Source organism: Delphinapterus leucas, chromosome 15, assembly GCF_059928025.1.
Source record: "Delphinapterus leucas isolate spDelLeu-1000000601 "Yukka" chromosome 15, BTC_Dleu_Yukka2, whole genome shotgun sequence".
NCBI lineage: Eukaryota > Metazoa > Chordata > Mammalia > Artiodactyla > Monodontidae > Delphinapterus > Delphinapterus leucas.
In genome coordinates this window covers 72,664,809-72,679,462 of record NC_143143.1, presented here as the reverse complement: position 1 = coordinate 72,679,462, position 14,654 = coordinate 72,664,809, and the positions used below count along the sequence as shown (strand labels likewise).

The following is a 14,654-nucleotide window of genomic DNA, read 5'->3' as shown; positions in this document are numbered from 1 at the left end:
GGGGAGGCATTGCAGAGGGGAGCTCAGAGAGAAAGAATTTGTGCTGGAGATGAATACTTCTGCTCTCTGGCTAGGAAATGTGGCCAAAGAGGGCTGCCTGCTGGGAGGATTATTGGGCTGCGATGGCCCTTCCCGCCAAAGCGGGAATGAATTATTTCATGCACACCAGCCAACAAAAAAGCACCTGCTGGTTGCCTTTCCTGGAATGACTGCTTCCCACTGTTCCTCTGGCCACCCTCTAGCCAGTTCTTCCAATCTCAGCTTAGACAGAAATCATCTCTTCCACGAACTCTTCTCTGACCCTTCCCTGATCCTACGGGGTCCCCTTCTCATGGCCCCATACATCCTCTCCTTAACCCGTTATCATTCTACCGCGGCATCTTGCAAGGCCTTATGGACCAGAAACCCCTTTCACAGCGATTTAAAATCTTGGGAACCCCTTACTAGTAAAAAAAAATTTTTTTTAATTCCATAATTATTATTTTCTGCTCTTTCTCTTCTGTTTATAAGGAAGCAATTTAAATTTTAAAATCATTTTCTTTCATCAGCATATTAATAATTATTCTTTTTTTTTTTTTTTTTTTGCGGTACGCGGGGTCTCTCACTGTTGTGGCCTCTTCTGTTGCGGAGCACAGGGTCTGGACGTGCAGGCTCAGCGGCCATGGCTCACAGGCCCAGCCGCTCCGCGGCATGTAGGATCTTCCCGGACCGGGGCACGAACCCGTGTCCCCTGCATCAGCAGGCACACTCTCAACCACTGCGCCACCAGGGAAGCCCTATTCTTTAATTTATTTAACAAAATAAATATTTTTTGAATGTCTAGTAGGCACCAGATATGGTTCTAACGCTTGGGATTCCTTAGCGAACAAAACAGGCAATGTTCCCTATCCTCTAGAGCTGATATTCAAGTAAGGGAGACAGAAAATAAACAAATAAGTACATATGTTTTTAAAAGAATCTTTGATGATACTCCTAATCCATAAAGACCTTCTGCTTTTTGCATTTAATCAAGTGATACAGGCCAATTGACCCTCAAAACAGACCAAGATCACTGTCAAAATAAAGATCTCTTTTCCAGTGGAAACACTCACATTTTTTTTGGTATTCTACCCTAGCAGAATTTTTTTTTTTTAAACATCTTTATTGGAGTATAATTGCTTTACAATGGTGTGTTAAGTTCTGCTGTATAACAAAGTGAATCAGCTATACATATACAAACATCCCTATATCTCCTCCCTCTTGCGTCTTCCTCCCACCCTCCCTATCCCACCCCTCTAGGCGGACACAAAGCACCGAGCTGATCTCCCTGTGCCATGCGGCTGCTTCCCACTAGCTATCTATTTACATTTGGAAGTGTATATATGTCCATGCCACTCTCTCACTTCGTCCCAGCTTACCCTTCCCCCTCCCTGTGTCCTCAAGTCCATTCTCCATGTCTGCATCTTTATTCCTGTCCTGCCCCTAGGTTCTTCAGAACCATTTTTTTTCTTTTTTTTTTTTTTTGGATTCCATATATATGTGTTAACATACGGTATTTCTTTTTCTCTTTCTGACTTACTTCACTCTGTATGACAGTCTCTAGGTCCATCCACCTCGCTACAAATAATTCAATTTCGTTTCTTTTTATGGCTGAGTAATATTCCATTGTATATATGTACCACATCTTCTTTATCCATTCGTCTGTTGATGGACACTTAGGTTGCCTCCATGTCCTGGCTATTGTAAATAGAGCTGCAATGAACATTGTGGTACATGACTCTTTTTGAATTATGGTTTTCTCAGGGTATATGCCCAGTAGTGGGATTGTACCCCAGCAGAATTTAATCTTATGGATCAGTGGTATTATAATGTAATATGGTTATAAAGAAGAAAAATTATTTACAAGAAGGCAGTCAAAGCTTACATTTCCTTTTATTTAATCTTTAGTTTACATATATTCATATATTCATGTTCAACCTGGCCGAAGCCCAACTGTAGCCTCAGATGATTTCCAGGCAACCATTCACAAATTTAGTGAGTTCACATTTTTCAAAGAACTGAAACCGCCATCAAAATAAAAAGACAAGTGATTTTCAAAAAATTCAAAAAGCAGAGTGTTTATTTGTCCAAGAGAGACTCAGACTTCAAGATAAATTCTATCATCTCCAAACTGTTGCAACAAAAGTAACATACATGTGGAATTTGCTTATGAAATTACACTTAGCATTCAACAAGAAAATGCTACTTTTTTGTAGCAAACATATTTTTGCTTCTAGTTCTCCATTTCTGTAATAAACATGAAGCCATGTGCTTATAAAACCTGACCCTAAGAAACCTAAAATATAAAATTCTGAGCAAAGGTCACAATTATGATAATCTGATTTAAAATTTTTAAACCTTATGAGATGGATCTGTAGAGATTTAGTTGACAGTGCTTCACAGTATCAAACTTTTCTTTTTATGGATAGCTGCAAACTGACTCTGCTTTTGGATGAATCTGACTCACCCATATTTCAAACTAACGTTTTAAACTTCCATGTCTAATTCTGTTGTTCCCTCTTCATTTACTCCTGGAGATATTTTCTTTAACAAGAAATTCATCTGCTCCTTGGTTATTCAGTGGTTCAGTTCCCATAGGAGTGGCAGGAAAAATGCTTGATTCTTTCCCTTTATTTACTAGTTGTCAAAATGATGAGTTGATTTCTCCAAAGGTAGCCATTAGTTTAAGTACATTATGAACGTCTGGATTTAAACGTATGTGTGTATTTCCATCCATTGCAGTTAATACTCTTATTGAGGCTCAAACTGTCCCATCTTTGGCCTGTGAGCCTTTCTGATTGGCTTCTGTGTCCTCCTGAAATGACCTTAGCAGTGTTTGATAGCTTATGGTTTCCTTGCTTTCTGGTTTGACAAGATGGCCTGGCCTCATCTTGCCTCAAGCCTGAAAAAGGGTGTGTGTGTGTGTGTGTGTGTGTGTGTGTGTGTGTGTGTGTTTCTTTTCTTTCTGGCCGCACAGCTTGTGGGATGTCAGTTCCCCAACCAGGGGTTGAAGCCAGGCCATGGGAGTGAAAGCCCGGAATCCTAACCACTAGACCACCAGGAAAATCCCCAAAATGGTGTTTATAAACAGCAATAAATCTACGGTTATTAAGGAAACTCATCTATCCAAAACACTGGAGGTCTTAACATCTAGCCCAATGCTTGGTGCATAGCAAATTATTAATAAGTGTTGGTTGGCTGAATAAATTAATGATGATCACCTTCACTAGATTTTAAGTTGCTGGAAGTGAGAGGCCATATAATTCGAACAAGTATTTGTTGAATAAATAAATGAAGGAATGAAACCCAACAAATTAGGCGATACCACTGAAGTCTCAGGCAGGGCAGAGCCTTGATATTTGTAGTCTTCTATCACCCTCTGGTGGGGAAGGGCAGGTCATGGTTCTCCAATGCCTTCAAATCTAGTGAAGTGTTTTTCAAACTACAGATCCCCACCCCTTAGTGAGTTGTAAAATCAATTCAATGGGTCATGACCAGCATGTTTAAAAAATTGAATTTATAATTGAATAGAAATTATTAGAGTGCCTCACACATAGTAGAGGCAAACCCTGTCATGAACTGTCATAAAGCTATATTTATAGCTATACCTATATATTTATTAGCATATATATTCATTTATGAATGAATATATATATTTATATATATACAATATATATATTTATATACATATTTATATGTGTACTGGATCACAACCAGTGATTTGTTGATAAACGTTTAACAACTATCTCTCTAGGGGAAAATGTATAAGTATGTACGTACATAAGTGTATTATAAATTTCTCTTTTTTTTCTTTTCTTTCTTTTTTTTTTTTTGGCTGCATCGTGCGGCATGCAGGATTCTAGTTCCCCCACCAGGGATCGAACCCATGCCCCCTGCATTGGGAGCGCAGAGTCTTAACCACTGGATTGCCAGAGACGTCCCCAAATTTTATTTATTTACTATTTATTTGGCCACACCGCAGATCTTATTTCCCCGAGCAGGGATCGAACCTGTGCCCCCTGCAGTGGAAGCGTGGAGTCCTAACCACTGGACCATCAGGGATTCCCCAACTTTCTCTTAACATAAAGAATGTGTAGCCATAATTTTAAAATAATAAAATATACAAATTCTCTTTACTGTAAATTCCATATAGCGAACTGATTCTCCCAGAATGCTTTCATTGATGTTTGCTGGACTCTTGTATCCATTGCCAACCTATAGTTTCAGTTCAACCATGTTTGACAAATGGAGCTGCATACCAGTCTAGATAGTCGACAAACCAAATAAAGCCCTGATTTATAGCACCTGCTATTTCCCGTAGTGTAAATACTCCTACCAGGGCTGGTTTCAAGCTACAAATGTGACACCAATGAACACACAGTTGGGAAAAGTTGCTCGGTAACATACTATACAATAGATGTAAGCAACCTCAGGGGCATAGGTAATAGTGAAACAGAGTAAAATAATTTGGAAATGATGGGTTTTGAATATTTATTGTGCATTTAATTGTTCATTTATATAATGTGACTTTTAATACTGGCTTTAACAATCAGCTGGCAGAAGTCCGTAAAATTTAACAATCTGTTCTCGCCATCCGTATGAGTTCGCTCCAGCAACCCACAACATGAATATGTATTTCTTCACATGGGTTGAAGTTTTTTAAAAAGAAAAGAAAACTTCAGAGACCTACAAAATTTCAGGTCTGGGTGTAGCTCAGTCTTCAAAAATCTCCAGGGATTAAGCTGTAGAGTTTCAAATAGAACAAAGCCATTTCCTTTCTAGAGAAATACAAATCCTGAAACATACAGGAGGTATGTTTTAGCTGGTTCCTCTGGGTGATGTCTAGAGTTTCTGTCACCTAGAGCCCTTTCCCCTTTTCTTGGGGGTGGGGGATTAGCATCTGGATTTTCGTCAAGGGGGACCACTTAGCTAATAATGTCCAGTGTATCTCCCTGTTTTTTATTTTATTTATTTATTTATAAATTTATTTATTTATTTATTTAGGCTGCATTGTGTCTTTGTTGCTGTGTGCGGGCTTTCTCTAGTTGCGGCGAGCGGGGGCTACTTTTCATTGAGGTGTGCAGCCTTCTCATTGCGGTGGCTTCTCTTGTTGCGGAGCACGGGCTCTAGGCGTGTGGGCTTCAGTAGTTGTGGCATGCGGGCTCAGTAGTTGTGGCTCGCGGGCTCTAGAGCGCAGGCTCAGTAGTTGTGGTGCATGGACTTAGTTGCTCCGCAGCATGTGGCATCTTCCCGGACCAGGGATCGAACCCGTGTCCCCTGCATTGGCAGGCGGATTCTTAACCACTGCACAACCTGGGAAGTCCTACCTCCCTGTTCTTAACCATTATGCAGCTTGCTATGGAAAGTAACAATAATTCAGCACCTGACAATCTTCAGGAGATACAGACGGTTTCAGATACTATTTACAAGCTGCCTTCACAATTAACATCTTGCCAGCTGTGTGGTTTTTATCTCCAATCATGAAAAGGCGAATTAGTATAATCACCAGTACATTGCTTTTTTCAACCTAGCTTTTTGAAGACCCAGAGACGTCTTGCTACGTAAAAACTATGATCAGATAAATGCAATTTACCGATCACCTTGAGACAGTTTTAAGGCATTAATACTTTTACTCCTATTAGTTTATTGATTCCCTGCATGAGAGATTTTAAACATCATTGTATTATACGTGTAAATCAGGCCAGTGTTTCCCAAAGTGCAGTAGCTATCCTTGGTTTAGGGACACGAGATTATTTTAGGCAGCTAGAGATGATGCATATTTCAATAGAAATGTTTTTTTTGTAATAGAAAAAACATAACTGGCACACAGAATCTATTATTCCATGGATATTTCTGCTTGGGAGGCTATTGAGTAAGTATTTCAGTTTTAAATGTGTGTTGTTTAAAGAAAAATGTTAAGCAAATAATAGTATTGGTGGTATACGGACATAGCAAAAACAGTTAAGGTGGACGTAATGTGTTGAATGGTGACACCACCACCACCATCCCCCAAAAAAAGATATGTCAAAGTCTTGATCCCTGGTACTTAGGAATGTGACCTTATCTGGAAATAGGGTCGTTGCACATATAATTAAGGATCTCAAGATGAGATTATCCTGGATTTAGAGTGGACCCTAATCCAATAACTAGTGTCCTTATAAGGGACAGAAGGAGAGAGGACACACAGAGACATAGAAGGGAGAAGCCCACATGAAGACGGACGCAAAGATTGGAGTGATGCAGCCACAAGCCAAGGAATGCCAAGACTGCCAGCAGTCACAGAAGCTAGGAGAGAGCTATGGAAAGGGTCCTCCCTCAGAGCCTCCAGAAGGAACCAATCCTGTCAGCAGCTTCATTTCAGACTCTGGCCTCCAGAACTGTCAGGGAATAAATTTCTGTTCGTTTAAGCCAACATAGTTGTGGTAATTTGTTATGGCAGCACTAGGAAACTAATACAGTGGCAAAGAAACGCCGCAAGGTTGGGAAACAATTAGACACCCAGCCATGACAGGGGATGAGTGGGTTTAACTCTGTGATAAACGAGTGACTGAGTCATCAACGCCCTCATCTGATGGCCGTTAACCCCCAGCGCCCAGCATTTTCTCTCAATACCAATCACAGTTGTTTTAAAAGTGAAAATAAAGCTAATAATTTAAAATGCAAATCTAATGGTTATTTTATGCATTTATTTTCTCATGTCCGTATGTCTGGACCACCGTAATGAACCTCGAGTTCATAAACTAACTTGGGAAAGGTTGATTTCCTCTTGGCTCCCCATGTTACAGATGAGAAAACTAAGGCTCAGATGGAGGAAGCATCTCCAAGAGAGACTAAATGATGCTGGGACCACTGCTCCAATTCCTACAACTCTACGTTTATTCTTCCCCACCTCCAGCAAATATTTCCACAAGCGCTTTTTCCTCCGATCAGAGCAAGGCACAGAGGATGTGTGCCTTTCCTTACCGGGAGCATGTTACCCTGGCGGCGGGATTTCGAGAAGGCAAGGAGGCGTGCGAGGATTTTGGAAACAGGAGCGCTGCAGGGGCCGCCGGTGGCCAGGAGGGGGAGCGCGCGGGCTCCGGAGCGCTCACGCTCCTCGGGGGCGGGGCCTGCGAGCGACGCGCGTGCGCTCAAAGGGAGGCGGTGGCGCCGGCCAAGACGAAGGGCTAGACGGTGGCCGAGAGGGCACGGGGATGTTGACGGAGGCCGACAGGTCGGGCATGGAGCACCTGGAGCGCTGCGCGTGGGCCCTCAGGGGGACGCTGGTGCGGGCGGCCGTACGGCGCTACCTGCCCTGGGCCCTGGTGGCCTCCATGCTGGCGGGCTCCCTCCTGAAGGAGCTTTCCCCTCTGCCCGAGAGCTATCTCAGCAACAAGCGCAACGTCTTCAACGTGTGAGTGCGCCCCGGGTCCTCTCCTGTCCCTGCCGTAGCTGTCGCCTTGCCCAGAGAGCCGGGGGTTAGCTGCCCTGATGGACGAGTCATTGGAAGGGGAGATCCTTCTCCCCTTCGTGATAGCAGCGTCTGCACGCGTGTCGCGATGGAGGGACCCCGGAATAGCTAGTGTCACTAGCAGGTCGCGTTTGCACACCCAAACCAGACAGTCTGAGCTTGACTGGGCAGGGTGGTGTGTGTGTCTGTGTGTGTGTAGGGGTGGGGGGTGGGAAGGGGGTTGAACCGGCCTGTGTCGCTGCTCCCCCTGCCTCCCTTTGGGGGGTTAGGAGTTGGCCCCTGCCCTGGGGGAGATGCCACCTCTCTCCTGCCTGCCAATGTCAGACCCTGCGCCTCCGCCCTAAATCTGATACCCCCCAGCTGGTGACAGAATCCCATCACACCTGGGTGGGGCAAGCAGACCTGCCTTCTTTCGCCAGCACCCCCCACCCGCCACCTTTGAGAGCCTGTCCTAGCCCATGCCAACCCCCGTTCCAAGACAGCCGCCCCAGAGTGGAACCCTCCAGTCCGTGACCTTACCCCTGGATCTGCTTGGATTTTCTCAGTCACTCAAAGTTCATGGCAGTGGCCAAGGAACACCATCCCAGCCGGGCCCTTTGAGACTTCTCCTTAAGTCCACCCACGCCCTCCTTTTTTTTTTTTTTTTTTTTAAATCTCTTGGATTTTAAGCTTATCGACGCAAACACCGTTGCAATAGTAAAGGGAAACTCTGAAAGATAAAACTCCTCCCCTGACGTGAGCTTCAACTCTCCTTGGGAGGTGCAGTGTCTGCAGCATCTCCCAAAAGTCAGTCCAACTTTGGTTACCTACTTAAAACCCTGGTTTCTCTCTCCAGCAGTTTCATCAAATACCTTACAGGTCTTGGCTGTGGCCAGATCCTTGCATATCAGTCCCAGGGAAGATTTTAGCGACAGGCCCTTGGGTGGTGTCTGAAGAACCTTTGGAACCCAGGAAGAGTCCTTCTGTCCTTTGTGCACCTTCCTTCCTCACCCACCCACGGAGGTTGGGCTGAGAATAGATTATGAGAGTGGTTATGGCCCCAAGCCTCTTGCATATGTGTTTACCGCATCTGGTCCCCAGCTCAGCCACCTTTGATGAGGGCAGGGGAGGCAGACAAGACAGCTGCTCCTTGATCTGGCCTGGGTGAGCTGGGAGCCGAAGAGCCTAGCAGACAAGTCCCTGTCTTTGGCGAGTTGCCGTGGATTCTGGTGTTTCGCTCCACACCTCTATGCTAGTTAATTATTGAAAGGGAACTAGTGAATCATTGGCTCTGGATTTAAAAATCGTTGGATCCCCTCAGTTCTATTTAACAGTTGAGGAAGCGGAGGCCTGGAGGTGTGGTAATAAGTCGGAGTCAGGATTTGAACCTGGGTCTTCTAGCGTGAAGTCAAGCTCTGTCTGTTCATTTCTACCACGTAGGAAAAAGCCTTGGTGTAGAAAAAGCATGGGCTTTGGGGCTGGCCAAACCTTGGTTTAACCTGGGCTTGCTGGTCATGTGAGTGTGATCCTGGCAAGTTACTGAACTATTCTTTACCTATAATATGGGGCTAGTGACACCTTCCCCCCGAGGTAACTGAGTATTCTATGGGAAAGTGGATGTATGTGAGAGCTCTGTAATTACGTTCCTCAGCAATTAGTGCTTAAGATCACAGAACCTGGGTTTAAATCCCGGCTCCACCACTGATGACCTCTGCTTTGGGCACGATGCTTCTCTGTGCCTCTGTTTCCTTCTCTGTAAAATAGGGATGATAGCAGTACGTACCTCATAGAGTTGTGTAAGGATTCAATAGTTACTACACTTAAAGTACTTAGTGAAGTTGTGGTCTATAGCTTTTATCACCTATTTCTCCTTTTTCCCTCCCTCGAGAGCCCAGAGTCCTGAGTGATGACATTGTTCCCTCTCCGCCATGTCCCCGTCTTCACTTCCACTTTCTTCCTCTGCCAGGTATTTTGTCAAAGTGGCCTGGGCCTGGACCTTCTGTCTCCTCCTGCCTTTCATCACCCTCACCAACTACCACCTGATGGGCAAGGCCGGCCTGGTCCTGCGGCGGCTGAGCACACTGCTTGTGGGCACGGCCATCTGGTACGTGGGCACAGCCGTCTTCGCCAACGTTGAGCACTACACAGGCAGCTGCTACCAATCGCCAGCCCTGGAGGGGGTGAGAAAGGAGCACCAGAGCAAGCAGCAGTGCCACGGGGAAGGAGGCTTTTGGCATGGCTTTGACATCTCAGGCCACTCCTTCCTGCTCACCTTCTGTGTCCTTATGATTGTGGAGGAGATGGCTGTGCTGCACGAGCTGAGGACGGACCGAAGCCACTGGCTTCACGCGGCCATCACCACCCTGGGGGTCGCCCTGGGCCTCCTGACCTTCATCTGGGTGTGGATGTTTCTGTGCACGGCCGTTTACTTTCACAACTTGTCCCAGAAAGTGTTTGGCACCCTGTTCGGTCTGCTGGGCTGGTACGGAACGTACGGGTGTTGGTATCTGAAATCCTTCTCTCCAGGACTTCCTCCCCAGAGCTCTAGTTTGAATCTGAAGCAAGACGGTTACAAGAAATAAAAGAGAAGCAAAAGGGCTGACAGCAGGACAGTGGCTAATAGATTTTCCACTTATCTTTCTTAGTTATCGACTAAATTGTTGATCCTGCTTCCGGGAGGAAGCTTACCGGGCAGTGTGTGGGGTGGGGGTGGGGTGGAGTCTGGGGGGCGAGCAAGGTCAGGCCCCAGACTGTCCCTGGTGGCATCGCCCTGTGTCACAAGCACCGCCACTCCCAGTCAGGCACTTTGCGTTCCTGGCAAGACTTGACCTTAATCTGGAACATCCCTTTTGGCCGAAGAGGGCCAAGCTCTGGCTCAGCGAGAGGGCAGGATCGGGAAAGCCTCTGTTGTGTGGCTGAAGTGGGGCCGGGGCCTCAGGACTCTCTTCTGCTGCCATCAGATGCTCCCTGATTCTTCCTTGTCTTCTGGGTCCGTGGCTATTAATGGTGTTATTTAACAGTAGTTCCCTCTGGTCAGTTTTGCAGAAGCATTTATTTACAGCAGGGTTCTTTATAAAACAGCCAACTGCCCGAAAGACACATTCTGGCTGTAGTATTTATTTCGTCCATGGAGTGTCAAATATTGCAAGTGGCTTGTGATTAGCTACCAAAACAGTTAAACTGGTGTGCCTCTGCGACAGAGTATTGGATGACTTTTAGGTAACGAACATTGATACTTTTCTGTCCATGTTGTCTATTATATATTGGTTTTCGGAGCAATAAGGTTACTCCCCCCCCCCCATTGTGAGTGAATGCTTTATAGTTTTTGATAACAATCATGGCGTTTGTTCTTTGTTGACAGAACTCCCGAAAATAACTCACGACTCTGCACTTTGGCACATGTGTAGATTGCTTTGAGGGTTTTTTAGAACACTCTTGGCTTACGGTATTAAATTCAAGCACACGGGACTCTTTTCTCTGTTAAGAATAAAACCGGAGAGCAGACGTTTTAATAACCTGTTGAATTTTAAGCTGAGTCAGGGTAATTTTGCAAAATGCATATTTGCACTGAACTTCCCTGACCACCCGTCCGTGGTGCAGACTGAGTGGTGCTTCAGGGCTGTGTGATAATAAGCCTTCTGTTCATCGCTGTGGCCCAAGGCACTTTTACCCTTTTGGACAAGGTTATGCTGAGTCAGAAGTGGACGAAAATATCTTCCCTTGCTTCTGATGGCAAGAAGCCAACCTGTCTGCAAAAATGTCCCTGATAAATGGCGACTTGACTTTGGCCCACCCTCCTCTTACTTGGACCACCACCCAAACCAGACCAAACGGGCCTGTGCATCTGCCCTTGAACTCAACCTTTTATTTCCCCTTGGCAGCACTTCTCAATTTCCAGCCTTGTTCTTGTGTGGCCCTTACCTTGGGAATGCTGGGAGTGGTGAGATGCCCTGTCCCCTCTGCCCCACAAAGGCACAGTTACCGCTCTGTGATGAGATACCCCTTCCCTCTCTCAGGGTGTCTCCTTAAGCCTTTCGAACCAAGCCCCTTGTGTTTTGGATAATCATCCTGGAAGCTTCTTTGACGCCCACCCCCCACCCCGAGTCAAGCCTGGTAATAGCATTAACTGATAAGCACTGCACTCGCCTGGCTTAACTCAAGCTTAGGTTGGTAGGAGTTTGAGGTCTGGAAAATCTTCAGTGTAAAATGTATTGCGTATAAATATGTACTTAAAATATGTAGTTCGTATCTCATCCGGCCACAGGTTAACCTGTATCGATCAAAATGTGGGGTGTGATACATTGTACCCAAAGGTGGCAGAAACACCTGACAGTGAGATTTCGAAGGTGTCACCATGGTGCTTTGGGAGCATTGGCAAGCTATGATGGGCCCCGGGAGAATTGTTTTGCCCCCCGGAACTTACATCTGAAAACGGGGGTGGTGGAAGTGGGGCTGGGGTAGGTGGCAGGGGCTTGCTGAAGGGATTGACATCTCTCCTACGTTTCACGTTCAGCACCAAAAGGCAGCAGGCACAAGGTGACGCCAGAAGTTCACTTGTCTCACTTAAATGTTCAGACATTTCTCTCCTGCACGTCTGATTCAGGCTCAGCCTTACACTGACTCCGCGGAAAGCGTCCATTACCGAATCTTGTTTATTGAGGAGTCTTCTGCCACTTCCTGTTCAGTCTTAGCACCTTTGCCTGTCTCTAGGGAACATGCTCTCAATCCCTGTGTGACACAGCCTGGCAAGGCTGAAAGTTTAGGCACATGTGAGATGTGGGTCCAAATCGTGTCTGACCCTGGTCAAGCCTCAATTTCCCCATCTGTAAAATGGAGGTGGTGCTGTCAGGATGAAGGGAATATGTATGTAAAATGCCCAGCACATGTGCATAGCAGGTGATAATCCCCCTGCCTCCTCTTTCTTGATTAAGCCTTTAGAACTTTATGGCTCCTCTGGAGAAGGCAGGGAAACTAATATGTTCTTTGGAGTGCCATTTGGGGTCTGGGTGTCCTGTTGAAGTAGCCTTGTATTGTCTTTTGAAAAGTGTCTGCTCCCCAGGTGCTGAACAAGAGGGTTTTGAGGGCATCTGTGATCACAGAATACCACCGTGCTTGGTTTGTCTCTCCGTGTTGAGGTTCATTCACTGGCGCCTCATTTTCCACATGCATCTGTCATAGTCTGAGTACCAGATTGTATTTAGAGAATGGCTTTTACCACTGTTATGTACACATACAGATCGTGTGTGTAAACAGGCAAATTAAACTAGAGATAATGAAATCCCACATTCCTGCATTTTGTGTGTTCTTTTCCAAAACCCTCAATCCCAGAACCAGGAGAGCTCAGCCCATTTTATGAAAGGAGGGTAATTCTTACTGGAGCTACTCGTTGTGTATAGGGGAATTTCAAGGCTGTAGTCACTCTTATTTTTTTTCTCCTCAATCCTGTGACCTAAGGATATGTTGTCATGTATTTCTCAGCCTGATTTACTCCTTCCCTTTGTGCCACATCTGTGTCTCAGAGTCCTGAGGCCTGGATCAGCCGGATTTGGGAGCAGTTTTCTTGGCAGTAAGAGGAAGGTTACACAAGAGCAGTTACAAAGTTCACTCAAATGAGGTCATCTGTGAAAATGCCCTGGAGGCCTATACGCGTGTGAGGACTTTTTGTACCTTTTAGCGCCCTCTCCCGTCGTCAGCCTGACCTGCTTGGCCCCTCCACGTAGTATCTGTCAAAAGCCCAATGGCTCCAAGATTTGAAGCTCCTCCTTTGGCAGAACTTCCCTGTTCAGATTCCGTTGGCAGCACCAAACCCTTCTTGAGTTTATCCTGTGAGCCAGGAGCTAGGACAGGATAATGAACTCCCTCCCTCCTGGAGCTTGTGGTCCAAAATCTATCCCTTCAGAGCTTAAGGTGTGAGTGGGGTTGCAAAGTTTGATTTTGCTACCTCTGTGCGTTTTTTTTTTTTTTTTTTTTTTGCGGTACGTGGGCCTCTCACTGTTGTGGCCTCTCCCGTTGCGGAGCACAGGCTCCGGACGCGCAGGCCCAGTGGCCATGGCTCATGGGCCCAGCCGCTCCGTGGCATGTGGAATCTTCCCGGACCAGGGCACGAACCCATGTACCCTGCGTCGGCAGGCAGACTCTCAACCACTGCGCCACCAGGGAAGCCCACCTCTGTGTGTTTGAGGAATTTTCACTCCTGGAGAAGATGCATAAGGAGTCAACCACCATAGAGTGTTCTGAGTGCTGGCCAAGGTCAGGGCCTGGGAACACAGAGCAGGGGACAACCAGGTGCCCTGGGGAATCACGGGATATTTTCACAGAACATAGTTCTTTTGGGTCTTGAAGGATGAGAAGGAGTTAAAGCAGTTAGGCAGAGAACAGACTCCAAGGACGTGAGAACAGCATGCACAAAGGCACGGAGATGAGCTGCCATGATTTTCATCCAGAGATCCCTTCTCAAGAAACCTAACTTTCCCCTCATGTTCAAGAGCAACAGTGATTGAAGAAAGGCAGACTGAAAGGACTGTCAATGGAGGTCCTGGATGCGCCCTGCTATGTTATAAGGAGCACTCAGCTAGAAGTGTGAATGTCCGGCTTTGAGCTGGCTTCCACCACTGCTTTTTCTGCTCTTCTGTGTGACCTTGGCCGAGTCACTCAACATCTCTGGGTCTCAACTTCCTTATCTGATAAATGACGGGCACAGACTGGTTAACCTCATCAACTCTTCTGCTCTATTCTATTTCTTTGCTTCGCTTGATGAAAAGTTCTTCCCAAGCTGGTTATGACTTTTATTTAAGGAAACAACGTGAAAAGAAGCTCCCACTCAGGTGAGGTGGCAGCTGGCTTCCCGGTGAGTGATCGGGGAGCTGATCTCTGGGTGCACTTTATCATACCCCTGCTTTTCTCTGCATCGACAGCCTAATGCAGTTTAGACCTCATTGCTTGGCTTCATAGGGACTTCCTGGACATGGGGAGCTGGACCTAGCTCCCAGAGGGATGAACCGCAGAAGGCTTTTTAAAAAGGTCTCCAAAATCAAACCAATTTCAATATCAAGGAGAGGGTAGATTCTGTTAAGGGAAACTCCGTGCAGTATAGTCACCTTCAGAAATTGTCCCAGAAACCCCTAATACAGCCTCTGGGGTGTTTTAAAATTGAACACACACAGCGTAGAAAACAGGTCCTCCCATACCTTAGGGAGAGGGGAGATGG

The 14,654-nt window shown here is 46.0% G+C and overlaps 1 protein-coding gene across 1 annotated transcript; it reads left to right on the top strand.

The window, feature by feature from the left end:
* Positions 1 to 7,205: 7,205 nt before the first annotated feature.
* FITM2 (fat storage inducing transmembrane protein 2) lies at positions 7,206 to 13,129 on the top strand. Its single transcript, XM_022592346.3, has 2 exons — positions 7,206 to 7,411; positions 9,414 to 13,129. Exons 1-2 carry the CDS (start codon positions 7,212 to 7,214, stop codon positions 10,027 to 10,029), a joined length of 816 nt encoding a protein of 271 aa, XP_022448054.1. The 5' UTR covers positions 7,206 to 7,211; the 3' UTR covers positions 10,030 to 13,129.
* The last annotated feature ends 1,525 nt before the right edge of the window (positions 13,130 to 14,654 follow it).

What these genes read in the sequence shown, in the direction of transcription:
- FITM2 (XM_022592346.3), top strand. Translation starts at nt 7,212, where the DNA reads ATGTTGACGGAGGCCGACAGGTCGGGCATGGAGCACCTGGAGCGCTGC. An exon ending in AAGCGCAACGTCTTCAACGT is followed by an intron (nt 7,412 to 9,413) that starts GTGAGTGCGCCC and finishes TTCCTCTGCCAG; the next exon opens with GTATTTTGTCAAAGTGGCCT.